Below are 26,848 nucleotides of genomic sequence, written 5' to 3'. Positions count from 1 at the left end.
CTGTTCGTCTTTGCTCCATGCTTTTTAACGTCAGAGCAGTTCTTGATGTTGTCGATCTCAAACTTTCTACAATATTCACTTCTATACAATCGAATCTGTCGCCTAATCTCGCCATGGATTCTATCATTGGAAGCCCCCCTGATGACAGTCTTGGGCCTACGATTAACATCATCGCTTGGATGGGTGCTGGAGTCTCTACTGTATTTGTCATCTTACGTCTCTATAGCCGGTTATTCATCACGCGGGCTCCAGATTGGGATGATGTTGTGATTGCTATTGCAACGATAATAAACATCATCACTATTGCTCTTTGTTCTATGGCTATATCGTACGGGTTAGGCAGACATATTCAATACCTGTCTGACGATGACCTTGTCAATTGTTTATACTATTCTGCTATCCAACGGGCCCCAGGCATACTATCCTTCACTCTTCCGAAATTATCCGTCGTTATTTTTCTCTCCAAGTTAATGGGCAATATGAAACGAGGTAGATGGTTCTTATATTCGGTTATCACAATACTCTTCATCACTTCTCTTATGGGTATTGTTATTTTCCTCGCCCAATGCCGTCCAATGGACCACCTATGGCATCCACTTTCTCCTGCAGATTGTGTCTCCGCCACTGTATTGGATGCTATTTCATACCTTTGTGGTTGTGAGTACTGCCTATCCCTACATGACTTCGCTCTTGTGCAATGAAGCAGTCTCCAACTGACGTATGGCACTCACAGCATGGTCGGCGTTTACCGACATCGTTTTGGCTTCATTTCCCATTTATTTGCTTTGGAACCTTCAAATGAAACCGTCTAAAAAGATTTCGACTATGATTGTGATGGCTCTGGGTTTCATGTGAGTAATTACCAATACGAATCGCTTTCCCACGTGTTAATCACATATCACTTCTGCTAATTTCGATTCTTTAAAGCGCGGCCATTGCAGCGATAGCCAAAACCACCCAGCTTTCCAAAAACCGTGCTACCGATGCAACATGGGAACCATTCTGGCTTTTCATTTCATCCTAGTTCGTCTTTAAATACCTACCCTATATATGTTCCTTCGCTGACTTTCATGCTATTAAGTATCGAGAGCGACCTTGTCATTATAGCCGCTTGTGCACCTACATTGCCAAAATTGATAAAGAGGATTCTTGGTAAAGAAACAGATGAATCAGCAGGCCCAGGATACCACTTTAACAAACCTACATCACAGGACTATCACCCGTTCGATAGTCAACGTAATTTCATCCTGATGAACCCTGTATAAGGCGGCTCTAAACATCAACTTGTTGCGTGTTTCTATTCGCAAAATAAGCTAAGGGTGTGACATAGTATGTCAGTCTAGTTGAACAAAACATTATGTATGCAATATATTATAAACGTGAGAGTGGATTGAGTTGCCTTGCATTGACTCACTGCTGGATGCTGTGAGATACAACCGTTGAGCCAAAAGTGTATTTTTTATTAGCACAATTGCTATTACAGTCTATCTGACACACCTCCTTAAATATTTACGACTTTGGACAAAGCTGGATCTTAGACTTTGCAACTAAAAGTTCGGGCTCTTATGCTATCCGAAGGGTGGCCTCATGTTCATAACAATTAGTTGCCCATTGTACTTTATTACTATTACCAAACATGACTTTCATCCCCCTTTACTCAGTGACCCCACGGTACTCTGCCAACAACCAACGCACAGGTTTTATATAGTTGGAAGCCTAGCCGTCACCAGCCTAGTGAAAGCCAAGTGCGCTAACAACTGTGGTAGACCTTCGATGCCGGTGGGTCATATATGGCTCTACCGTGGTGGGTGCCGTTCAGAAGAAGATTGTCGCAGGTTGTTGCTATTGTCATAGGCAGGTGGCTAGGGGCATTACTTGGCTATCAGCCATTCTACCAGAAATGGTCGACAGATTGGTCACTGGGGGAAGCCAAGATGAAAACGTCATGGATCTATAGGCGGGGCTTGACGAACGGTAAACAATGAATGGAAAATGGAAAATATTTCGGCGATACGACGGACTAGAACAACCCACTGCAGATAGCTTTTAGATCCTTAGAGATCAGTAGCATTTAATAGAGCCCGGTTATTTATGCCCTCTTGATATTACCAGACGTAGCCCCTTAAGCTTATAGCCTCAGTTCTCACCTAATAAACGTCACATTAATCTAACTGTAAGGCGAGCAAGGATTCATAGTAGTGGCTTATGGCAGTTGTACTCCGGATATATTATGCGTACCTATGCATGTTAATCAAGTCATGCCACCATTGCTACATTTTACCAGTGTGTCACCAACATGGTTGGGGGATTTTACAGTTATTTTGCAAGACCGTGCTCCCTATATGCATCCAAACGTGGGTTCCAACGTACAGTTCACCCAACCACCACGGCTATGGCCAAAGGGTAGCAAAAGAATCGAACAGAAAGTTTAGGCTATTCCTCAGCTAATACTTCCCAGATCTTCACTCTTGTAACCAATAGTATAGGTTACTGTCTCTGTGACAGTTGGGCTTCCAACTATGTAAGACCTGTGCGTCGGTTTCTGGTTGGCAGAGTATCGTGGGAATAAGGGTTTTTAAAGAGAGACATGATGTTTTCTAAGGACGATTGAGCAAGGAGGTTACGAGATATAACGAGGAGGATGACGATGGCTTCATTTTGTCTGGCCGTGTGTAAGGGGGGTTACGTAACAGCTATTACTGCGCTTTGCTGGGCGAGGCGCATTACTTGAAAGCGTTTCCTAATACAACATCGAATTACCCACATCTTCAAACCCTAAAGATTTAGTGTCAACCCCTTTACATTAACAACTACTACAATGATTCTCCTATGACACAACCCCACTCGGCCTTTATAAACCTGTCCTGTCCTTTTCTTTATATTTTTTATTTTTATTCTCATTTTTATTTTATTTTATTTTATTTTGGATCTATACACTTCCAAAAGTCGATTGTTATTCTAATTCAACATGGCCGTGAAACACATAGTCCTGTTCAGGTTCAAGGCCGACGCCAGCGCCGAGACCGTAAAAGAGGTCCGTCACAGCTAGCCCCCGGGTGCCAAAATGCTCTTCAGTAGCGTAACTTAGGTATACATGCTAACACCCCGCTCGACACGTAGGGAACCTCGCGCATGCTGAGCCTGAAAGAAGGGTGCATTCACCCGACGACACAGAAGCCATACATCAAGGCTCTAACTGGCGGGAAAGATATCTCTATCGAGGGAGCTGATGTCAGTCGGAACTAGTGTACCTATATAAAAAGAGAGTTGGGAAGAAGCCTGCTAATTAAGCTTCCTAACAGAACGGTATTACCCACGCCTTCGTTATGGAATTCGAATCCATCGAAGACCGAGACCATTACGTCAACAACGATCCGTACCATGCGGAGTTCAAGAGCTGGATCATATCCTATCTAGAGAAGTTTATTATTGTAGATTATGAGGAGGGTGTGTTTTGACTAGGTACCTAGGTTAAACCTATGGGGTCATCGGAGAATCTGGGGAAACTGGTATGATGCCAATTAGTTATAAAACTCCTTACCTGGGTTATGCGAAGATGCTCGGTCTATTCTCTAGCTCTCGTAGCCATATCTATCTGGTATCAATGATATAATCAGAATACCCCCCCAACCTCTTCATAGTCCTTGAAGAGAGAGCAACTCAATGAATGTACATGCATGATCTTCCAAACATTCAACGACCTAGGATTGATATGTTATGGATCCGTTGTGGATATGCTCTCTGCTCGTTTTGCAACCATCGCTTGGAATCCGATTTAACATGCCGCCGTAAAATATAAGCAACAACTCATGAAATATGCACCGATAGTCAAGCATGTCCCTACCGCAAATCCATTTCCTCTAAGCATCTTTTCACAATCCCCAACGCCTCATCCACCACCTCGTCCCCTCGCCGCCACGTATACAGCGCTACGCCTTGCGGCTCCAGTGTCTCCTGGGCACGTTGCAGCCGCCGGCGCCACAAGTCCAGCTTCTTGTTCACAGCCGCCGTCTGCCCAGTCGGGGTGTTGTTGGTATACATAGCACTACTGCCAATGCTAGGTGAGAGACCCTCGAACTCGGCTTCGGAGTCTCCAGTAGTCCGGCGGCGCGTCAGGGCGCTATCGCTGACGCGAGCCGGCGTAAGACGCGGGCTCGATTTCGTGGTCGTGGTGCCGGTGCTGGTGCTCGATTGTGTGCTTCGGCGCGGGGGTGGAGGTGGGGGAGGGATGATCTTGGATGATGAGTTAGGGGGAGAGGTTAAATTCGCCGATATTTGGCCGTTACTTCTAGTCTTTTTCAACCCTCTCAACGCGTCGTTTCCGCTAGCTTGGTCAGAGTGTGTCTGCATTTGCACCAGCGGGCTAGGCGTTAACGCTCTATTATTCGTCTGATTTGTCTTCCGCGGGGCTGGGGGTAGCGGGGGTGCTGAACCCGATATCTTCTTAGTAGATCCATCGTCGCCAGTAGTTAACACTGGAGCGGCCAGCGCGCTCTGCAGGGACTTTGGCTTTACGGGTTTTGGAGGCGGTGGTTTCCGTGCTAGGAGATCTGACGGGCGCGTAGCCATTCCTGTTGTCTGGGGCTCTGATTCAACTCGCCGAAGCTGATGTGGCTCGGGCTCTTGTTCTGGCTCCTCCGAGAGGTCGATCAGGTCGCCCATGACTGGTCCATCAGCCGGTTTCGGCATAGTTGTCGTCCGAGGAGGGAGTGGGGGTCTTCCAGTTAGATTCTTGTCCTTGCTGTCACTGCTACTACTCCTAGAGGATACTTGATTAGACCGAGTGTCTGAATTGGTGCGAGGGATGCGTCCCCCGTTACTATGCGCGTCGAATCCGGAATCGAAATAGCCTGTCTGTTCGGGTGTCGTAACATCGCGAATGAAAATAGCTAATATCCTTCCAGGGTTAGCAGCTGCCAACTCCGTATATACCTCGAGGTCGGCTTCGCCGCTATCGCCAACGAGAAGGAATTTCCTTTCCGGAAAATCTCTCATGATCTTCTCTAGCGTGCCCTTTTTCCGCTCAGCCACAGGCTCGAATATACCCTGGAGCATACCCGAATACTGCTTCAGGTGTAGCGAGCCAGCCGGCAGACCGGTTAACTTGAAATAGGTAGCTAAAACCGGGTAAAGCTGCCATGGACTATTAGAACAATAATGTATGCGCACACCAAGATCATGCAAGGCGGTATACCATGCCCGAACACCGTCCACAGTTAGGTCATTTAGGTCTCGAATAAAGGTATTTCGAAATATTTCCTTAGCACCGAGCGCGATATTCGAGCGCTTGATCGTGTCGTCGATATCGCTTATTAGGCTGACCCCCTTCGGCTCGATGAGCTGCACAGGCTCTGTGTAGGATAAGTCTTCGTTCGCAAGCACACGTACATGAGTGGGTATGAAATCAAGCGCCGCCCTGATCACGAAGTGCCCCGAATCATTGGTATTAACAGTACGCGACTGGGCTTGCGTATCATTGTAGAAGAACAAGGTAATAGGAATCTCAACCAACGGTGTCGTTAAGAAAGGAGCAATGCGAGCCATTAAATTTGCATTTGCAACGGCTAGCTCAGCTTCAGAGAGCTCTGTAGGTCCTGTTGTACCAGTGCGTCCTCGGAGAACAGGGGAGGACGGGGCGGAGGGTGGTGATGGATTGCCATCTTGTGAATACTGGTCTATGCGTCGCCTGTTTCCTTCGTCCTCGGAATCTTCGTCTCTCGGCCGTTCGCTATAGCTACCCTTTTGCGCGGCTTCCTCCTCAGCCTTACCCCTACGCTCAATTTCTTTGGCTTCTTGAGCGATCTTCTCTTGCTCGCGTTCCTCCTCGTGCCGTTCGTGTGTTCTCGCCAAAGAAGGTTCCACGGCCGTTTGGTCAGCCTGCTGCGCCCTTGGAGCGGGAATACCGCTTAATTGCCTCGCCAGACCAATCAATATTCGATTACGACGGGTCATTGGGCCCCTGTGAGGGATATATATCCAGCCCCGGACATCGACGTCTACGATAGCCTTCTCATCTTCATGTCGTGACCACTCGTTCTCCCAGTATTCCTGTTCATTCATACTGATGGTTGAAGTATGGGGTGGGCCTGCAGGATCATCGAATTGTCTCGGTTGACTCTTAATGTGCCTCTTCGCATAGGATGGAAATAAGACCATCTGCTCATTTCCGTTCGTCACAATTGCAACGTCGGGGAAGGCATCTGGTATGGTAATCCTGGATGCATCTGAACTATCCATATCCCTCGATCTCGTCTGGTAGTAAGACTCTTTGATCTCGTTTACCGCCGTGGCGCCAGCCCTGTACATGCTCCCTGCCATAGCTGCAAGCTTCCTCCTCCTCGCGCCTCTTTCGCGCCCGCCATCAGCGCCGTAGTTACCGCTCCCCACTCCATATCCCGACATGGATGTCATCTTTCCCGGCGTTGGTCTCGATCCATCTCCCGCGACTTTGGTATTGGGAGCTGGCAGGCCGAGAAACAGCCGTCGCGCGTGGTCGACAAGACGCGACTGCTCACGGCGACGGCGCTGACGGTCGAGGATGAAGCGATATATACGACTTTGGAGGCGATGTTTATAGTGAGGAAAAGTATCAAGATGGAGATCGATAAGTTTCTCGCGGTAGCGTTCGCGTAGGCTACGAGGGAAAAGATACTGGAAGAGGCTCTGTCGATGATGAGGATGAGGGCGTAAAGGTAGGATTCGACGTGACGGAGCCACTTTGGGGGAATTAAGGAAAATTAAATAATTCAATTCGATAGTACGGTTGGGGGGTCCTCTTCCAACTTATCTAACTTATTAAACTTAACACCTATAAGGGTACCTCCTAAGTAACCACATGCACACTCGTACCTGATAAATCGCAATATGACAAGGCTTCAGCCAGGTGACTTTATGTCTTCGAAATGCTGAGAAAGCCAAGTTTTAACAAGGACCAATTAAATTAACACATGGTTTTACGACACGAAGAGAAGTTGGACTAGAGGGTTAATTGTCGAGGTTAAATAAATAAATAAAAAATAATGAAAAAAAGTAATAAAAAGTTGGAGCTTGTCCTATTGAGTCTCACGGCCAGCACGGGACGATAAATTGTAGGTTTTTTTTTTTGGTGGGGGCCGCGCACTGGTGACATCAGTTATAAATCCTGACCCGATAAGTACACGATAATCAATACCTAGTACAACTGCAATAGGGGCATTAACAATACTAACGTTACACTGGGTATGTACAATACCTAAAAGTAGAAGGACATTTTGAACTGATCTTGACTATCTCTTTAAACTATGACTAGCAGAACAGCATTGAGGGTATAACTTAGGTAGGTTAGGTACCTTGTATTTTAGGTACTGTAAGTATATAGAAGCTGGGTATCTCAGAGAACCTCATATCAATCAGTACTTAACATTGCCTAAACTACCTCTTCCGTACCTTGCCAGGCTTTCCGGCCTTCTTCTTATCCTTCTTGAAATTAAGCACAGCACCTTTACCAGCCCTCTCGGCAGAGCCCTTTTTCCACATACCCTCCGCTCTGGTCGACCTCGCGTCCAGCTTCTTCTTATCCTTATTGCTTAGCTTGCCATTCCCTTTCTTCTTTAACGACTCCTTCAGTCCATTTAGCTCTGCTTTGCCAGCCTCCTTGGCCTTCTTCTTCTCGTGTTGCGTTTCAAACCACGTCCTCTTCGGCCGCGACTTGATCTCATCCTCGTGAACAACCATATTCTCCCCCTTCTTTATTTGCATCTCCGCCTGCGCCAACTTTTTCTCTTCCTTCTCTTCCTGAGCAATTGCCTCAATCTCGTCAGCCAACTCGTCGATCTTGGCTTGCCATTTATCAGCTTCGGCTGGATCGATAATCAAACTACTGATCTTGGCTCCCTGGGCCTTTCCTGCTCTTACCGCTGCTTTTACAACCTTTCGGTCGGGTTCCGCAGCTAGCGTGATAGCAACACCAGAGCGCCCAGCTCGTGCAGTACGCCCCACGCGATGAACATAGATCTCGAGGGTTTGTGGGCCTTCATAATTGATAACGGTATCTACACCTTTAATATCAAGACCTCGAGAAGCTAGATCAGTAGCAAGTAGGAAAGATACTTTGCCATCTCGGAAGGCTTCGACACTAGCAATTCGCTACAGCTTGTTAGAAACGGGCCGATAGACTATATCAAGAAGAACACTCACTTGTGCCTGGTTCATGCTCCCATGTAATTCAGCGCAGGACAGGTTAAATAAGGCAAAGATAATGCGAGCACGATGCGCCTCCTTCTTCTGCCTGAAAAATATGATGACCCGCTCAGTATGCATTGTCTTGCAGACATGGATGAGATAGCCCATTCTTTTCTCTTCCCGACCTGGTCTCAACCTAACAAATTTCTGTTCCAGCTTGTCATTCGTTTTTCTTTGAGAATCTACCATCACTCGTACCGGTTTATTTAAACCAGCGCGGATGAGTCTATCAACGGAAGAAGTCATAGTAGCAGAGAAAAGCATCGTTTGCCTTGACTTAGGTAAGGTGGTAAGGATTTCGTTCAGTTCGTCGGCAAAACCATCCTCGAGCATTCGGTCTGCCTCATCTAGGACTAGGATTTCAATCGTATCCGTCGAGAAGCTGGCCGAGTTCCGCATATGATCGATAAATCTACCCGGAGTGGCAATAATAACGTCAGGTCGTAGACGTAGTTCCGCTTCCTGAACTTTTAAGCTCAACCCACCAACAGCCAAACAGAACTTGATATCTGTATGGCTGGCCAGCCTAGTTGCAACTGCGTGGCACTGAATAGCGAGTTCTCGGGTAGGGGTTAAGATCACTACGCGGCTTGTAGGGATTTTATTCGGTCGATACAGTAGTCGTTCTAGGATGGGAACGACGAATGCGGCAGTCTTTCCGGAACCTGTAACCGCACCACCAACGAGGTCTTTACCCTCTAATGCGAGCGGTATCGTTTTTGCCTGGATTGGAGTAGGTTCATTGAAGCCGACAGAATTGAGACCGCGCAATATCGGTCGAGAAAGCGACATGGTCTGGAAAGAAGATTTCCCGTTTTTCTTTCCAGCTGGTTTCTTCTCCTCGGGTGCGAAGAAGGCCGCTCTCTTAGCTGCTTCTTCGGGGTCTTCTTCTTCGTCATCCGTTTCGTCAGATTCTCCTTCATCGTCGGGATGATCGACGGGGGTCGCGACAGAATCATTGTCCGAAGCACCATCCTCCTCATCACCTTCATCCTGTTCAGACTCGCCCTCGTCTTTCTCATCACCTGATTCTTCGTCCGAAGCAGCGCCCATTCCAAATCCATCTTCAGCTAAAACTTCGTCGTCCCGATCGTCAAGTTCGATGTCTTCATCTTCAATTTCGCTACCGGCGCCATCCGCGACTTCATCCTTCTTGCCATTGCTCATTTTCGCATCGCTTCCGTCGATACCTCTCCTTCTTCGCACGATATCATCTACGTCAACAAGTCTCTTTGTTGCGTTCCCATTCATACCCTTCTTCGCACCATCGAAGCCCCAGCCCTCGAAATCCTCGGCCCTAAAGTCTGTTGTGCCATCTTCTGCGAACTCAAAGTCTGAATCCATCGCTCCATCATCTTCGTCTTTCTTGCCCCAGGCACCATTTTCCTCGTCGTCTGATTGAGTAGCTCGCTTGTTCTTCTTGGCCTTTTTCTTCGGTGGGTTCGGTTCCGGTATTATCTCCTCTTCGTTAGGAAGCTCGTCATTATCGGATAGGGTATATATAAAGTCGTCGGCCTTACGCTTAGAAGCCATCTTGATAATAGTGCCGGTGCTTAGAATTCGGTGAATTTTTTTAGCCGTAATAAACAGTGGAATTGAAAAAAAAAAATCAGAGAAAATCCCGGTAAATTTATTTTTATGCCGGGCGGTGTAGATCTTAGATCTAGTCCCCGCAGCTCCGCCATGTGGAAAGCTTTATGCATTTATCACCCCTCATGTATTGTACGAGGTCCCACCGATATGGTACAGAACAGGTGTAGGTACCTAAAGTAAGGTACCGATAAGGTATAAAAAGTATAACTAAGGTAAACATTAGAACTTGTCAATTACAATTTCAACTACATATTTCTATTGCTCTTCTTCAAAATAATAACGACCTATATAGATTAATGTATAAATCAATATATAAATCAATAAGTTGTGCAAACATACAAAATTCATCCTAGGTAGCATTATATAGAAGGTTACTTAAGTTATCTAAACAATCCCTCGATTAGGCATGACTTCTAGAAAACATGGTGTTGTCATTAGTTGAGGTGCATGATGGGCGAGGTCTGTTTGGCTTTTACGGATTACTGCCGGTGGTGGAGGCTATCCTGAGATGAGCTTCAGTCACTTTCTAACTACAGACAACCCAGTCCTATAAATGAGGTTCACGTCCACATTATCCTGGATCCCAACAGCAATCCGTAGAAATGATAGGTGCTTAGGTCACATTTGAGCCAGTGGAACTTGATACCCTCGAGAGCTATAAGCCATAAGAGTTTCACCCGGTATACCATGTAATACCTTGGTGAAATGTTCTCAGGGATTTATGGGGATACAGGGATCGACCGGGTAAAGCTAAGCTCTATCGTCTATATAAAGGGTAGCCATCTCCCTCGCAAGAGGATGAAACGCCAGGCGTTACTAGTTTAACCCAATACACCATATGTACGACCGTGACACTCACTCTGTATACGATATCCGTCACAGACATAACCTGAAAATGTTCGAGAACTGTCAAGCTGTTCATAAGCTCAAGACTAGTGGCTTCTCTGCCGTTTGGTTTACTTAAGAGAACAGTGCAAATCTATAGGTCATCCGAATACTGTTTCTGCCGAAGACTCATCTACGCACCATAGAGTTGTTCTATGAGCCTGTCAGGTTATGCCTGTGATGGATGTCATATACAGAGTGAGTGTCAGGAGCATATTATGCAGTCCATTATAGTGATCTAATAACACGCGGCCTTCTAACCTCCCTCGAGGGAGCTGACTCCCATTTATAGACAATAGACCCCTGTAGTATCTACATATCCATGACAGAGCCGAAGGCATTCTAGCACGGCTTCAGCCCCCTCCACCCCTTTTTCTTTTCCTTTTTCTCTAAAAAAAACGAAAAGGAAAAAATTATAACATTGTTATTTTAGAAACTTTAGGTACCTTAGGCTACTTGGGTAGTTATCGGCGCTTGGCTCAGAAACGTTAGTGTTTTTACCTGTCGCGGTCAACCTCCCCTCCCCTCCCCATGGGGATCTTTACCTCGGAGCTTGGCAACATGGCTGACTACCTCCTAGGTAGGTACCCGAGAACTAACAACCCAACAAAGAGGAAGCAGGATTTCCCTCATTAGCCAATCCCCGATCCAGAAAGGTTGCCTCCACTAGCTGTTAAGTAACACAGTTCCAGTGGTTTGGATGAATGCAGTTAACTTATAGGGGTATATTCGTGATACTAAGCTCTTTGGACCAGTGAAGATGGTGATGGGCCAGTTCGTTCCATGGTACGATTCTGAGCGAATGATTCGATAAGTGGTCAGTACGAATACGGAGCAATGACATATAGTAGGCAGAAGCCAATATCCTTTTTTGGTATATGCATTGCGACGTACCTACCTGTGTGTCCGACCGCAGCTAAAAGTAACAGTGGCATGCTGCAAGGTGACCTTTCTAATCTGTCACATTTGCTTGTATTGTACCAATGGCCGAAGGGGTATGGGTTCGGTTGGAAGAAGGTCGATGGAAGCGAAAATGGAAGATTCCCCTCTTAGACGACTGCAACACTGGAAGCTCTCATCAACCCTGTTCTTTTCCATTTTCTTTCTCGTCCTTACCTTTTTCCTATTGTACTTCTTTTTCCGACCGCGTGACCTTTGGAATTTTACCTTTTTAGAAGTAATGCTGACAGCTAACGTGCTGACTATTCTTGGACGTAACTAGTGGATATTAAATAGGTACACTACGAAGCATGTTCGTATTAAGCCCCATGAGCTCTCTCTGTTCCTCTAGCTAGTGTAGTATAACTACCTCCTACCTGTGAAAAACATGTCCCGGATTTGATGCTCGTTAACGTCTGGAGTATAGACGTTGGACTTCTAAGAGGTATAATATACCTAACAGTAATAGTAAAAATACCTAGTATGTATGTAGTATTGGTATCCCCGCCCTTTACTTCTTTCAAATGGTTGTCCTCATTGCCATCACCCCAGATCTATTCTCCGTCTAGGCGTAGCATGTGTTCAATCTTATAGGTACACTGCTATGTACCTAACATATGCTCTTCCCCCAGCCTGTTCTTCAACTTAGTTCTTGGTTCGCTAATCACAGCCCCACCAGAAACAGCTGAGGTCTAAGACGTTAAGGAATAAGAAACGTGGTCTCCAGAATACTGTATTTCTGCAAGGTACCCCTGTGTGTAGAACTACTTGGTTGTCAACTTATTAGGTACCTCTTAACTCACATACATTTTATAGAACTAGAAATGACGATCCTGTTCATCATTGCTAGATAGGCAAGCTAATTTGCCGTGAGCTGGTAATCAATATATCCTTCTTACCTTCTCGGGCACTGACCTATATAATACTACCCAAACACTATATAGAAGGTTATGCGGGAGCTCTCGGTTCTCCCAGCAGACGGGATTGGCTCTTAATTCTGGTAATTTGGGTCTACGAAGTACCGTTGCAAATAATAGCTGAATGCCGCGTATGTTAGGTGCTGCTGCTTATATTCCGTCGTTTTCCTGGTTAAGCCGAGACAGAAACGCGGAAAGAAAATACCACGTCGTAAGCTCATGTCTTGGTGACGGCGAGGATCAATGGGGTAGGATGTGGGGAAGAGAAAAAACGGGCTTCGGCAGAGTAGCAGGGCTAACAAAAGCCAACCAGTGGACGATTCCGGGTTTGGCAAACTCCGGGATTCAGCCCGCCCCGGAATGTCTCTCTATCTCCATACTGGAGTTAGGGGAGTCTAATACCAATTCGTTGACCGTCGCTTGTTTCATTACGAAAACAAAATATATACCACCTCTGGGTTTAATATAGGATTCCCTGACTTGCACCGCAATTGTGGCGACTTCGGGTTTCTCGACGTTCATCTGCTAAAGGTGCGGTGCTGTACATACAGTATAATAGCTAGTACACCCTATATGGACGGATGTGACCTTACGAGTTACCTGCTGCCATACCCTTTCTACTGCGAGTTCCTACTTGCGTATCACTCACTTTGTACCTCATCATTTCCAAACCAATAGCAAAAGAATGAAACGCCGGGACTATGTATGTCAATTAGACCGCCTGGCGCTCATTGAATACTTGACTCCCCCCTCCATCATACGATTCTGGTTCTCGCATTCTCTATTCTGAGATCGATCCCCGGCTATCGTTTCATTTTAGCCACTCAGACGGCGCTCTTAACTTCACCCACATGATTCGGCCTTCACGTGTATGATACTGCAGAGGTTCTCCCCATCCCTCCCTACCTCTCTCTCTCTCTCTGTTTCTCCGGCAAACTAATCCCTGCATTTTACATATTTGCCTAACCTACGTACCTTACTTATGTATTCATACCTTGTTAATATGGTGTTAGTTAGAAAGGAATAAAATATATACAATCAAAGATAAAAAAAAAAGCACTGCCCAACTTCAAACAGCGAACATCTGCTCTCCCACCGGACGAGGAAACCCTCGCTAACATCCGTCATCTGACAAGCCATCATCATACCTAACCCATCGCTCGCTGACGCTGACCACAATTTCGGTCCTTTTCAATTGCGAATATGCTCAAGGCTGTACGAAATCCAATGTATACAACTTAGATCTAGCTAATAGTTACAGCTGGTCTTCTTTTTAAATAGTCCTACATTAGGTAGTTTGTCACGATCCTAACATTAAAGCTACCTAGCTACCTACCTAGGTAGGTATAGGTAGCTACGTACAACTTATAATGCACACTCTGTTCTCCGAATTCTCTCTCCATGCCCGCAGGATCTGCGCCTCGTGCCACTTGCAGCATGACCCCAGCAATAGCCTAGGAAAGGTAGGTAATTCGTGACCAGCACCCCGGGATACCCAAAACTACCAGCCTAACTGGCCCCGGTGCGTACCTACTGTATTGTACTATACAATACAATACACTGCCTGGGGAAAAGGGACACACACACACACAGACGCCATACTATATACGTTCAGTACCAGCTATCGGGACCTTGCCACCCCTCGAAAATAAGGCATCCCCAAGCCCAATTATCCCATGTATGTACTACTCTGAGATTACCTTTCCCCGGGTTTTAAACGGGGGCGAGGACCTTCAGCGTCTCCGTTCGTCCCTCTCTCTGTCTCTCTTAACTATTATCATTATTATTAAGCCGCCTAGCCAATATCACTGTCTCGGCGCATTCCCACTTCCCCATCTAACTACCCGTCACATAAGGAGACAGTTGCAAATATCCGATTTTTACAAATCACCAACGGAAATAATTATGTTTGACGGCTCCTTAGTAATCTAACCTACGGACTCGATATTCCTTTCCATTTTGGCCTGCGCGGAAGAGAATATCGTGCTTCGACTAGTACTCCTATCCGTGTTTCGACCTACTATTAAGTACCTGAGTTTGATGAAACAGCGCGGCTTGCAACTTGGATCGTCTCGCCCAGTCACTCGCAGCATATTTACGTTAGCCGTGCATCGATACCTGCGTTAATCGAGGATTAGCTCCAGTGGGTGTATCAAGTTGCAATTGCTCCCTAGAATCTCATATAACCTGACGTACTACGAGGACACAAAACTCTATGTATATACGCGATCATGACATACTTCCCAACTTGAGCCAGAACCCCCTTCCTCCTCAGTTCAATATCATCCAGCGTTGATTCCTTGCCTGACAACACTCACCCCACCCATACATATCGGCCAGGAGGTTTTTCTTCTCGGCATCAGCCGGATAGGGTTACTATGGTCGTTAAGTTAGATGCGCACCAGACGTCCCTGGAGCCCTTCGGACTACCGTGGTCCTCGTGCCACACACGCCACCCAGACGGCAACCCCGGCCTAGGAAATAGTACCAGGTATCACTACTTGCGGATCAGCGAGTCGGCGCCCAATTCACCACCAGGCATCGTCCGGGCTCTTAAGACCGAGGTCAGCAACGGTAGCGGGGATGATGGTAGCAGCGAAAGTAAGAGCCAGGAATGTATCAACCGCAGAAGTATTGGCGTCAGCTCTTGCTTGCCGAAGATTCAAATAGAACCCCAGCCATGTGGCTCTCGAATATCCGCTGCGGCGCTCTTGACGGAGAGCCGACCGAAGCCCAAGAAGGCGAACTCGTCCCCGGTAGTTTTGCAGTCGCAGTCCGGTTCTAGCGAGGAACGCCAGGAAGAGCACAGTAATGATGTACCACTGACACCCCGGGTCGATTCGATTCGACTCCCAAAAGCAACGACGTTAAACGCAGTAGTACCAAGGGGGGAAGAAAAGGAAAAAACGGTCTTTTGCTTCCCCCGCGACCTGTTCGTGCCTTCGTCCCATACTTTCCGGCTCCCTAAGCGGGGCCGTGCGTTTCACGATGTTGACGGACCCGGGACGAGTGGACTCTCGCGTAAGAAACGAAGGCTCCGGTTGCACCTTGTAACGAGCAGGCTCTCACAGCCATATTCATGGCCGGCAACACATATTATGAACCGCGAAAGCGGTGACGACTCACCTGTGCTCAGCCAATTTCTCAAGTTCGCCGCTATGGGCTCCTTGAAGAGAGCCGGTCATCAAAGCGCGCTAATCCGCAAAGCAGCTATCCTTAATAGAGTGAGGATAGGTGTGCAGCAGGCCGCTGTGCTGAGAGGCCATACAGTGATTGCGGGGATGGCAGCGAGTGGAAACTCGTTGAGTCATGGCTTACAGCTGGTGACGACGTCGAACAACTCGATGGGGGCAGGATTCCCGGGTCTCGCACCTAACCCTTACGATCATCCAATACCCCCAGCCTGGAGACCTCATACAACGTTATTTAGTCCGTCAAATCCCAGTTCGACTCCTCCGGACCGGGGCAATTCTGTGAATCAAAAAGAAAGCTCTGAGAATAGCAGTCCGAGTCTAGCAGCGGCCTGCTCATCTCCGCCAGAGCGACCAAGTGTACAGTCTAACTCAATAGACACATCGCCACCAATGGAAGAAGACGACGTGGCGTTTCCTTCTCCAGACCTTGAAACCCGATATGCGGATTATTCAGATGATGACCTAGACAATGTATATGCTGATTTTGGAGTAATATTTGGTTCCGGTGCGCGGTCGCCTGAAGATGGTAATGGAAATAGTGAAACATCTAGTGGCGAACACTTTTATGAGGAACACTTGGATGAGCTGGATGGGATACGATGGATAGCCTAAGACGTTGCAAGGAATGTCTTAACTGTTAACGCCTTGTGTGATATGTGCTTCAGGGAAATATCAGAAATTGGGCGTTCTAGTGGTTGGAGGGAGGCAAAAAGGCTACATCGAGGTATATGGCAATGGAAACAAGGGAAAGAAAGTAAGAAAAAAACATCAAATGCATCGTCATTAGGAATAAAGACCTACTGCAGCCTCGCGGCAGCTTTAAATGATCGGAACTTGAATAGTGATTGATAAGGAAACATCTTTCGAGGAGGGTTGGTAAATAAGGGTGTTACTGAGTGTCCAGGACGTGAGCGTTAAAGAAGCATTCGAGTATCGAAGTACCGGCCAGCTAGACAACGTTCTAGTTTGCTGCCTGTAGCTTCTTCGCGCGATCTAGAGCAATATCGATCATGGCCTAAGATATGGATTGAGCCAGAATGCGTCAGCAGAGTAGGACATATTTATACTTAGTGGATCATATTTTTCTAGATGAAGCTTAACCTACCTGAATGGCTTCTTTCTCCTCGGCGAAGATATCACCGCGGTCAATGCGTTCCCGCATATCTTGCATCACAACATCACGGCCCCGGCCATTTACAAACACTACGTATCGTAACCCAGGGAACCGAGCCTCATACTCCTCATTCAGAGCCTTAAGCCTCGCGGCCTCTTCTTCCTCGTCACTTGAGGTGCCAGATGTGTTAAGGTGTGCCTGTTCAGCACGGCTCTGTGCACTTTCTACCTTCTTCTCACCTAGACGCGGATGTGAGCCCAGGATTGCATGAAGCTCTGCTCGTGAGCCAAGAATCGTCGAGCTTTCCGCTAACAGGAAGAGGAGGTATCCAACATATTCGATCAGAGACGAGTAAGATGAGAAAGGGGTGCTGATGCGAATGTGCGGGATAGCTATGAGGTGAAGATGTTGTGATGGTTCGAAAAGTGCATCAAGTACGGACTTTATCTCGTCATCACCAGCCACTTGAAGTGAGGTAATGGGTGGTAGTATCATAGAGGCCATACTGGAAGATGTTGCACATATGCTGCTGTAGATAGATAAATAATAATACAATGCTATTCTAAGTGAAGGATAAACAGGGAATAATGGGAATCTAATATGAGAAGCTCGCTATAATTCAATTATTTTGTATTATTATTAAGTACTTCGAGGGTTCTATATCGTCCAATAGCACCTCCGCGCTAAGGTTGTGGTTGTTCCAATCCAAATGATTGCTCAACGGTGGGGTAAAAAGGTGGGGGTTAGATTACCGACGACGATACGATCTCTTTTTGGGGGGAATGTACCTCTTGTACCCACCCAGATTATTTTAGCTTAAAAAGAGAGCCTTAACTCAATCTAGGCATATGATCTCATTGAGGCTTCAAGCTAGATTACGGATAAACCACGGGCCGTTAATGTGCATAAATGTAGACAGAGACTGGAAACGGGCGGGTCAACTTCGGTCTATTTACTTTGAACCAATCATTTGAAAGTCAACATTGCGCGGGAACTTGGCGAAGCTTTAGAGCTAGCAACCGCTGACCTTGGAAATTTTATTGATTGAAGCTCAGCCTAGCCAGCAACTAAACGTAATCAGACTCAATCATCACCAGTCTGTTATCCACGATGCTGTGCTCTCGTAAGTATTAGCCTGGCATAATTATTTTATAGATTTTACCTTCTAATGCGATATAGTTTCCGGTGAAGCTCCTCAAGAGCCGGTTGTTTCCAAGTTATCAGGTACGTTCGAGTAACGGTACTCGCTTTGTTTGCGGCACTGGATAACTAACGTATTGTTTAGGTGCTGTATTTGAGAAGCGACTCATCGAGAAGTATATCGAAGAGAATGGAAAAGACCCTGTTAGCGGCGAGGACTTAACCGTCGACGATCTTCTACTCATCAAATCTTCACGCGTCGTGCGACCGCGACCGCCTACTCTCACTTCCATACCAGCCCTTTTATCCACCTTTCAGAACGAATGGGACGCGCTGGCGCTAGAGACCTACAACCTTAGGGAACAGCTCGCACGGACGCGAGAGGAACTTGCGACAGCCCTCTACCAACACGATGCGGCTGTACGTGTCATTGCAAGATTGACCAAAGAACGAGACGAGGCTCGAGATGCGCTATCCAAGGTGACCGTTTCGGCGGGCGGCGCAAGCAGTGGCGACGCTATGGCGGTGGATTCTGAAGCTTTACCCGAAGAGCTAGCAGCCAAAGTAGACGAGACTCAAGCGAAGTTCGTACTACCATTTCCTTCTATTTCTATGATTTAGCTAACACTGCAAATAGACTATCTAAGAGCCGAAAGAAGCGACCTGTCCCAGAGGGTTGGGCAACAGCAGGGGATGTTGCTTCGTTCACAGTCGAAACCACAAATTCCCTTCCCGTTCCCCAAGCTACAACAGTTAGCGTCGAGGCCACCTATGCCGCTGTAGGCGGATTGCAGGGCGACGTTGCCATCTACTCGATTGATTCGGACAAGGTTGAGCGTTCACTACAAATCAACGAACCTGTGACGGATTCAATATGGGACGGCTCCAGGGTCTTCTTGTCGACTTCTAAGGGCTCTGTGAAGGTGTTCGAGAATGGTAGCGAAATCGCGTCATTCGCTGATCATGCCGGCCCAGCCACCGGTCTTTCCATTCATCCCAGCAAGGAAATTTTAGCGTCTGTCGGCGCCGACAAGAGTTTCGTATTTTATGATTTAACCAATTTGAGTCGCGCCACACGCGTATACACTAATGCTAGTAAGTCAACCCTTCCAACCCCCAATATCAACATTTTTTACTCAAATTCCTTGCAGCTTTGACGACTTGTGCCTTCCATCCCGATGGCCATCTTTTCGCCGCTGGCACCAGCTCTGGCGAGATCAAGTTATTTATGACGAAGACCGGGGAGGAAGCCGCCTCGTTCAACTTAGGGGCTCCTGTGCAAGCTATCACTTTCTCCGAAAACGGCTTCTGGTTTGCGGCTACAGCAAAGGGACAAACCACAGTGACTATATTCGACCTGCGCAAGGAGGGCGATGCTGCCCAAGCCAAGGTGTTGGACATCGGAAGTGCAGTGCAGAGCCTAGCCTGGGACTACTCTCAGCAATTCCTCGCAACGGCTGGGCCCGCTGGGGTGACAGTACAACAGTACAACAAGAGCTCCAAGTCCTGGTCGGAGCCCTTACGAGCAGCAGTTAGTGCAGTCAGTGTTAAATGGTCTACAAATGCAAGCAAGCTCGTGGCTGTTAATGGAGACGGAGTAATTAGTATTCTTGCGGCTAAGGAGGCGTAATTTGGGCTGACCGTCACGGTTTAAAGACGCGATCAAATAAGAGGAAAAATTGGCCACAGTAGGCAAAAAAAAGATATCTTAAATAATCATCCATCCAGTGCTGGTTATGATATCAAAGGCTAATCCATGTATAATATAGAAAATGAATGGGTCAATAGCGATACACTTGAGATTTTCTGAGGTTGCTTTAGGTACCTACCTAGGCATCTAGGTAGTATCAATAAGTCAAATGGGCGGGCCTATGTAAAAGGCATACTTGAGACATGGAAAAAGATCAAGTTTTCTCTGCCACCTAATGTAATGTAAATATTTTATGAAAAGCCTCCTTATTTGACAAAAGCCTAGTACAATACAATACACCTCTACATTCATATGTATGCAATAGGCTTGGCGCATAAGGCTTCTAGCCTCTAGGTGCGGCTAGTACCTAGGTATCAGTCAGCTCTGTGGGGCAGAGCCACCTTGCAGCTGGAGATAAGTGCAGAAGTAAACGCAGCAGCTTTAGCCTTTGGTAATGCGGCGTCATCCCTGCGTAAGAAGTAACCAGGCAAGTTACATAGTACGTACCTGTTGAGCGGAAACCCTGGCGCACGGTATTGTACATAGATACCTAATTGTACAGTAAAGATCCCAACTGCAAGGCTCGGGTTAATGTGAATTTCGCCATTAACATTGCCATCACTCCTGACAATTTCTACTTGTTCTTGCCTCACAATAAATTTAACCCAAAACAATCCGGGTTCACTCTCCCTTATACCCTCTCACTCCTCATCTTTTTCTAACATACACCGTCCAAGTATAACACTTCCGCATTTGCAACTTCTTAGTTGCCTCGCAGCACCTGCGACGTGGCGGCAAGTGTACGAAATACGTTGACGTAAAAATACTACCTACTATTTTATCTTAACTTTGCTATGAGGCAGGCGATGTCCATTTGACTCATGATTGATGGGTGTCTAGTAAAATGATAGTACGGGGTTGATTATCACAACTGTCTTCAATCTCGGTCCCGTAAGGGCAGGTCTATCTGGTCGGTAAGGTCCCGCACAATCTGCTATTTATGTTTGTTTGCCTGCTTGCTTGCACAGTTCATACTTCGAACGATTCTGTAAAATCTGTTGCTCTACTATTTTTTTATTTTTTTTTCACATACTGACGTTTAATGTTTTTCTACCATTCAACAGGTATCTAGAGTAATTTCGATATGGCCGAAATTGCCGACTCTGATCTTGGAGATCCTTTGTCTTCGACTCCTCCCGGCTTTGTTGCGAGCCCTACACCAAGCCCTACGTTGTCGCTTCAAAGTACAGACGACGGTTCAAACTCTATTATGTCCGAGTCCTCCTTTGATGTTCGACCAGAGCCTCGACGTCTTTACAATCAGATACCCCCACGTAGCAGCAGTTCAGCTCCTCGCACCGTATCTTCCCCCATACCATCTAGTGATCCAGAAGAAATCGTAGACTTCATCGACCGAATTTACCATTTCGGATCCCCGATAGACAGCGACGATCCCCTCTTGGAGAACGCATACGGCCATCACATAGACCTCGATATTGATTTAGCCGACGAGTACGATTCAGAAGAAAGCTTGTTTGTGAACGGCCGCCCCGACAGAGACGGTGATATTGATCTAGTTGATCGCCAATCCCTCGATTCTTGGCCGAGCAGTCCTGAATATAACGCCGTAGAAGATTATATGCCGCTCAGGATGGATGGACGTAGAGAACTGGAGAACTTGAGAGACGAATTGATAGCCTTCGAGGTGGAGCATGGTCGTACCTCCGCTGCTCGGAGACAAAGACAACAGCAACCTCAAAGAGAACCTGAGGTTATCGATTTGACAGGCGATAGCCCCCTCCAACCTGCACCTCGAAACCGCATACATACCCTTCGCGGACGACGTTCACAACAGCGGGGCACCCCACCACGATTAGAACGAAGTGATGCTAGCTACATGAACCCTCAGACCGTTATCAACCTCGTTTCTGATTCCGAAGACGAACCTGAAGCAATGCCGCCTCCCAGAAGAAGTGTTCCCCCTCCTCCTAATCCCCCCCAGGCGGACTTGGCCCGAAACCAAAATCGAATGCGACCAGGACGGCAACCAATGCAACCCGATCGCATGCCTGGCCGCTATCCTTTTGACCAGATTCAAGAACTTATGAATCAAATTCCTATGTTCCGTATCTTCAACCCAAACCCTCTGGTAAACAATCACGACGACGATATAGTCCTACTAGGCCATCGCAACGTAATGCAAGATGTGATGCCGCAGCCGAACCTCCCCCCGGTAAACCTTGACTACGACATCCATCCCTTTGCTGCGATGGCGCCACCCGTGCCTGGAGGCGCTAATCCGAAGCCCGCGCATGAACCTCCGAAGGAAACAAGAGCGGGCTTCACGAGAAACACTGGCGAGGATGTCGTAGCCATCTGTCCTAGTTGTGAGCAGGAACTAGCATATGACCCGGATGGTGACGGAGGCAATACACCCACACCGTCCAAAAGAGCTCGTACAAAGAAAGACAAAGCTGAGCACCACTTCTGGGCGGTTAAGGCCTGTGGACACGTAAGTATTGATGCGGCTCTCTTTCCAAATGTCCAAGGCACTAACATTTGTTCAGGTCTACTGCAAGAAGTGCTACGAGTACCGCAAGTCGACGGCCAAGAACCGCGTCCCCGTGGGTTTTCGACCTGATCCTAGCGGTGCCAAGAATAAGGTGATGTGCGCTGTCGAAGACTGCGATTCGGATGTAAGCGCGAAGGCTGCCTGGGTCGGCATCTTCCTATGACGGAGGGGCCTGTCTTCACTTTGCCCCTCCAAATTGATTAAGTCTAGTCTGGGGATGCTGGATACCCGACTCAAGATAATTCTACGGCGTTGTGACACTTCTCCGGTACTCATATTTGCATCATAAGGCGTTCCGTTAAGGCAAGGGTATAAACGTGGGATGACGGTCGGAAGGGAACTGGGTAGGGTCGATATCCCCATACTTTGTCTACATTTTACTTTTCTCCTTGTCTTTTTTTTTTCTTTTCTCGTGGCCCTTGGCATACGTGTATTTTCATAAATACAGACCTGATTACGGACACTAGCCTCTCCATACTACCACAACAACCTGAGTCGGTCATCGTATGAAAAGAAATACGGTGGATATAAGATGTGGGAGTGGCGGGTTTGGTTTAGGTAGGTACTTAGGTCGCATTGCGTCGTACTCTAGCCTACTAGACGGCTTGCGAGAGGCTTTCAGCCAGTCTATAAGTAATTAGAGGCATCGTTATGTTCCGAGAAGCCTACTGGAATCACGGCGTACATTTCTAATGATTGATTCGTCAACAGAGTATGTAGTTGTAGTGCAGTATGTACCATATTCACGGAAGGGCAAGGCAACTTTAGGTACGGTACCACGGCAGAGGCTACATCAAGTTAAGAAAGATAAAAATAAATATGTAGTCCAAGCTAAGAAGTAAGCGAAGCGAGCCATGACTAAAGAACGAGGGTCAGGCATTTTATAAGGCCATGCTTGGACTCTGGAGTAGGTATGCGTATAGGAGGGACCTATCTTATTTATACCAACCTTGCCTAACTCTATGCAAAATATGCACGTTAAACACAGGCGGATAGCAGGTACATGTAGGTACCTAAGGTACATGATCAATCCTACGGCACTCTATGCGCCCAGGAAGCCAGGTACGGACTTTAGGTAGGCACAAGGTCGTAGGGAAATCGCGAGAGGGTTGCAGGGTTTAGTGCTGACATAAATCGCCAACCCGAAGATCTCGTTGGCCCTGACTCTTTTTTTAAAAAAAACAACAGGACTCAGAAGAGGGCTGACTCTGAAAGAAATATCTTCAATCTTGCTTAGCTGAGAAAGGGTCACCGTTCATTATTACTAATATTTTCCGTACAAAGATCCGACCTTAATGATTATACCTCTCAATCCCCAAATCTGTTCACTCCATTCCGTATTCCGTATTTTGTTTTGCATCAATGAAGCAGCTCCATCTAACCTCTAACCTGCTTAGATGTCTAATCTAAGCCATCTCTCTAACCAGCCCTGATTGATGATATTCGGATATAACTACCTAACCTAAGGTATCCTGTATATATTTCGTTATATATCATACCCACCCCGTACATCCCTGGTTTCTTTTTAGATGGTCTACTAGTCGCCGACTATGTTCACCACTTTCCTAGGACCGACTCCACGATCTAGTGAATCCGGTCCGAACTCCGCTTCTCCGAATGGGTCACAGCCTTCACGGCCCCGCCAGAAACGTAGCCAGGTAGCGCGTGCCTGGTAAGTTGACTATACTTCTATAGTTCTATGGATCTAATAAACCTATACATGTTATGCTTCTGTCCTTTTACGTCATCTCTTATTGACTTTACCTAGTGATTACTGTCGCGTACACAGAATCAAGTGCGATAATAATCACCCATGCCTCAACTGTCAGACTAGAGGAGGCCAGTGCAGTAATGACCGCACAAATGGTGTTCGCACTCTCCCCCATGCATTCCGCGAGATAGAGCGGCTTAAGCAGCGGAACCAAGAGCTTCAGAAGGAGCTCGAGGAGGAACGCAGCCGTAATAGGGGTCAACCCGTTACTCCGGCCAGACCTTCGACCGCACAGCTTCCTACTCCCCCAAATATATCATCTTTATCAAGCACATCTATCACAACCCCACCGACTTCTTCTACAGGTGACGCCATATCTTCAAGGAGATACTGGGAAGGTATTTATACTAATACGGCAAGATCCGCGTCCAAAACTTGGTACGGACCTTCATCCTTACTCTATTTCATTAGTCGCCTGAACGACTTCTTGGCTTCAACACTACAACAGCATCTTCCTGAGAGCTCGCTGCATCCAAACTCAGCCAGCAGGATACTTGATGGCCCTACGAGCCCCCCGGATAAGCAGTCCAATGGACCTGATCAGGTACTAACTGATGATTCAATCAAGGCTAGGGAGTACTTGACCGCTACACAGGAAGAATATTTCCTAGACTTATATTGGCAGTCACATCACACCTCTCTGCTGGTTCTTGATGAGGATGATTTTAGACGCCATTATAAATCATTATGGGTTGGATCCAGAAAGAAGCGCAAACCGTCGGCCCTCGTTGACATCGTTATAGCCTTATGCATGCAGTACGGCATGGCACGAGGCCGGGGTAATAATAACTCGGCACCAGGAAATGCCAACGTTGATACTGATGACGCAACCCTCGCCGGCCGCTGGCATTATTGTCGTTGCCAGAACCTCCTGGCTTGCGAGTTGGAAAGCCCCACTATATCGACTTTACAATGCAACATATTATCCGTCGTCTGGTTGTGTTGCGCTTCGTTCCAAAATATGGCGGATAGCACCTTGGCCATCACAGCTAGGACAGCTCAAATGCTTGGCCTCCACCTACCACCGCCACAAGGCATGCCCCAACGCGAGAAGGAGATGCGGAAGCGCCTTTGGTGGTCTATCTATGTTGCGGAGACCAAGACTAGCATGAAATTGGGACGACCATTCATGCTTCATTTGTCACATGCGACTTGTGGTCTACCAGCCGACGACCACGAGGCCGCAGCACAGTCGGGGTCAGGTTTCGCGCCTTTAGACGACAATGTCACTTGGCTCAGCTGGAATTTACACAATACTAAGCTTGTCCTTGCTGCCCGCGACGTATACACCGCTTTTTACGATAAGTATCCGGATTTCGTCGAGAACGATGGTAACCAAGCTTTTTACGACGCACCGGAGGCTATGGAGACGTACGCTGATTTCCTTATCACGCGTATGAGGGCCTTGGACCAGTGGGTTAAGGATGTGCCTAACGCGTTGAAGACTCAGCGTAAGAACCACGGCATTCCCTTTTCAACGGACCTGTCGCCGGTAGAGATGGAACAGTTTGCCCCTCTTTGGGTCCAACGCCAGCGTCTCCTACTGGAATTGTTATACCACAATCTCTGCACGAATTTATATCGTCCATTCATATCCTTCAAGCGGTCCCCATACTCGTTGGCATTATCTCATTCTTCATCGCTTGCAGAATCTTGTGCTCGCAGATGCGCCAGCCATGCGATGGCGCTTACGCACATAATGCGGCAGATCCTATCGACAACAGATATACTCACCGGCTGGCAAGAGGCTTTCCAATGGGAATGGAACGTTTCCATGACTCTGATCGGTTTCGTCCTTTCTCATCCTTACGATGAGCTGACGCAGGCGGCACGAGAAGCCATAAACGTATCAGCCGATGCCTTGGGGATTTTTGCAAATAGCTTTTCCGTAGCCGCGAGTGCAGCGGGACTAGTACGTGATCTCAGTCAGAAGGCGGATCGTATTATTATGCCGCAGCCTATCTACGAAGGAGATAGGCTCATAAATCAAGGGGGGCAACCTATTACCATGATGTCCCAGAACGAGCAGGCTGGTACAGTCATGGATCAAACAAACGTTGGATCCTTTATATTTGACGAGGACACTATTGCTGTAATGCAAGGCATTCTGGAAGATTCAATGGATCTAGCCTTTGCTGTTGACGGTTACAGCAGTACGAACGTTTTGTGGCCGAACATAGACCCTACAGAATAATGAGCCATCTATCTGGAAGATATAATAGGAACTAATTTATAACTTTATATAGTGAAGTGAGCACATACCTACGAAAATGGAGCACATATAAAGCTGTTCGGAAAAAAAGTGGAGTTTATTTATATAACGTTTTGGATATTCGGGAAAGGTATACATTTTTGAAGATGAAGATAGAATGGATGTGTGTTAAATTTCAGCGGCATCCTGGGTGGTTATGTCACTTTATAGATCTACAGCCAATTGATTCGTATCCTGGAGCCACCGAATCTAAAATCCAGATGGCATCTACCCAATAATCACGGGAGATTGTGGTTTATTTTGCAATTGGCAATCCTATCACAAGCGTTCCTTCTGTTGGCATTAGTTTCGTACATCAGGGGTTCCGGCCACTACATTTTATTGATACTACCTGAGTATCCATTCCTGGACTAGGCACTAATAAGACGGGGTGTATACGACATCTCCTTCGAGAGTATCGCTGAAGGCATATACTGGCAGTACATGATATTACACACTACCTCTTATCGATTCTCCATAACAATACACAGTGCCCGATGGACCCCGTCGGGACCTTAAAGCTTCGAGGCAAGACTGGAAAATAAGTATTTGCTGAGACCGC

General features: G+C 47.1%; 8 protein-coding genes across 8 annotated transcripts; 6 read left to right on the top strand and 2 right to left on the bottom strand.

The window, feature by feature from the left end:
• Nucleotides 1–113: 113 nt before the first annotated feature.
• F4812DRAFT_462036 (uncharacterized protein) lies at nt 114–1,265 on the top strand (the record flags this gene model as incomplete). Its single annotated transcript, XM_047937969.1, has 4 exons — nt 114–657; nt 734–851; nt 928–1,023; nt 1,082–1,265. 4 exons carry the CDS (start codon nt 114–116, stop codon nt 1,263–1,265), a joined length of 942 nt encoding a protein of 313 aa, XP_047787508.1.
• A 1,377-nt stretch (nt 1,266–2,642) lies between these two features.
• F4812DRAFT_136142 (stress responsive A/B barrel domain protein) lies at nt 2,643–3,649 on the top strand. The gene is made up of 3 exons (XM_047929579.1): nt 2,643–3,034; nt 3,121–3,231; nt 3,303–3,649. The coding sequence occupies exons 1-3, from the start codon at nt 2,969–2,971 to the stop codon at nt 3,456–3,458; spliced, it is 333 nt and encodes a 110-aa protein (XP_047787507.1). The 5' UTR covers nt 2,643–2,968; the 3' UTR covers nt 3,459–3,649.
• Nucleotides 3,650–3,840: 191 nt separating this feature from the next.
• F4812DRAFT_462034 (uncharacterized protein) lies at nt 3,841–9,753 on the bottom strand (the record flags this gene model as incomplete). The annotated part of the gene is made up of 3 exons (XM_047937968.1): nt 3,841–6,663; nt 7,426–8,124; nt 8,176–9,753. The coding sequence occupies 3 exons, from the start codon at nt 9,751–9,753 to the stop codon at nt 3,841–3,843; spliced, it is 5,100 nt and encodes a 1,699-aa protein (XP_047787506.1).
• Nucleotides 9,754–14,709: 4,956 nt separating this feature from the next.
• Nucleotides 14,710–16,602, top strand: F4812DRAFT_136022 (uncharacterized protein). Its single transcript, XM_047929578.1, has one exon. The coding sequence runs from the start codon at nt 14,933–14,935 to the stop codon at nt 16,358–16,360; it is 1,428 nt and encodes a 475-aa protein (XP_047787505.1). The 5' UTR covers nt 14,710–14,932; the 3' UTR covers nt 16,361–16,602.
• A 107-nt stretch (nt 16,603–16,709) lies between these two features.
• Nucleotides 16,710–17,366, bottom strand: F4812DRAFT_462032 (Oxo-4-hydroxy-4-carboxy-5-ureidoimidazoline decarboxylase; the record flags this gene model as incomplete). The annotated part of the gene is made up of 2 exons (XM_047937967.1): nt 16,710–16,763; nt 16,854–17,366. The coding sequence occupies 2 exons, from the start codon at nt 17,364–17,366 to the stop codon at nt 16,710–16,712; spliced, it is 567 nt and encodes a 188-aa protein (XP_047787504.1).
• Nucleotides 17,367–17,861: 495 nt separating this feature from the next.
• F4812DRAFT_135982 (Prp19-domain-containing protein) lies at nt 17,862–20,005 on the top strand. Its single transcript, XM_047929577.1, has 5 exons — nt 17,862–17,985; nt 18,042–18,086; nt 18,148–18,586; nt 18,640–19,097; nt 19,154–20,005. Exons 1-5 carry the CDS (start codon nt 17,973–17,975, stop codon nt 19,630–19,632), a joined length of 1,434 nt encoding a protein of 477 aa, XP_047787503.1. The 5' UTR covers nt 17,862–17,972; the 3' UTR covers nt 19,633–20,005.
• A 636-nt stretch (nt 20,006–20,641) lies between these two features.
• F4812DRAFT_439966 (uncharacterized protein) lies at nt 20,642–23,130 on the top strand. The gene is made up of 3 exons (XM_047935116.1): nt 20,642–20,662; nt 20,817–22,204; nt 22,260–23,130. Exons 2-3 carry the CDS (start codon nt 20,837–20,839, stop codon nt 22,425–22,427), a joined length of 1,536 nt encoding a protein of 511 aa, XP_047787502.1. The 5' UTR covers nt 20,642–20,662; nt 20,817–20,836; the 3' UTR covers nt 22,428–23,130.
• Nucleotides 23,131–23,814: 684 nt separating this feature from the next.
• On the top strand, nt 23,815–26,229 carry F4812DRAFT_452576 (fungal-specific transcription factor domain-containing protein; the record flags this gene model as incomplete). The annotated part of the gene is made up of 2 exons (XM_047936366.1): nt 23,815–23,936; nt 24,033–26,229. The coding sequence occupies 2 exons, from the start codon at nt 23,815–23,817 to the stop codon at nt 26,227–26,229; spliced, it is 2,319 nt and encodes a 772-aa protein (XP_047787501.1).
• Nucleotides 26,230–26,848: the final 619 nt, after the last annotated feature.

The sequence above is a fragment of the Daldinia caldariorum genome, assembly GCF_022478825.1.
Source record: "Daldinia caldariorum strain CBS 122874 unplaced genomic scaffold F4812scaffold_16, whole genome shotgun sequence".
Classification (NCBI taxonomy): Eukaryota; Fungi; Ascomycota; class Sordariomycetes; order Xylariales; family Hypoxylaceae; genus Daldinia; species Daldinia caldariorum.
Note: the sequence above shows the minus strand (reverse complement) of the source record. Positions and strands in the feature narration are given on the sequence as shown.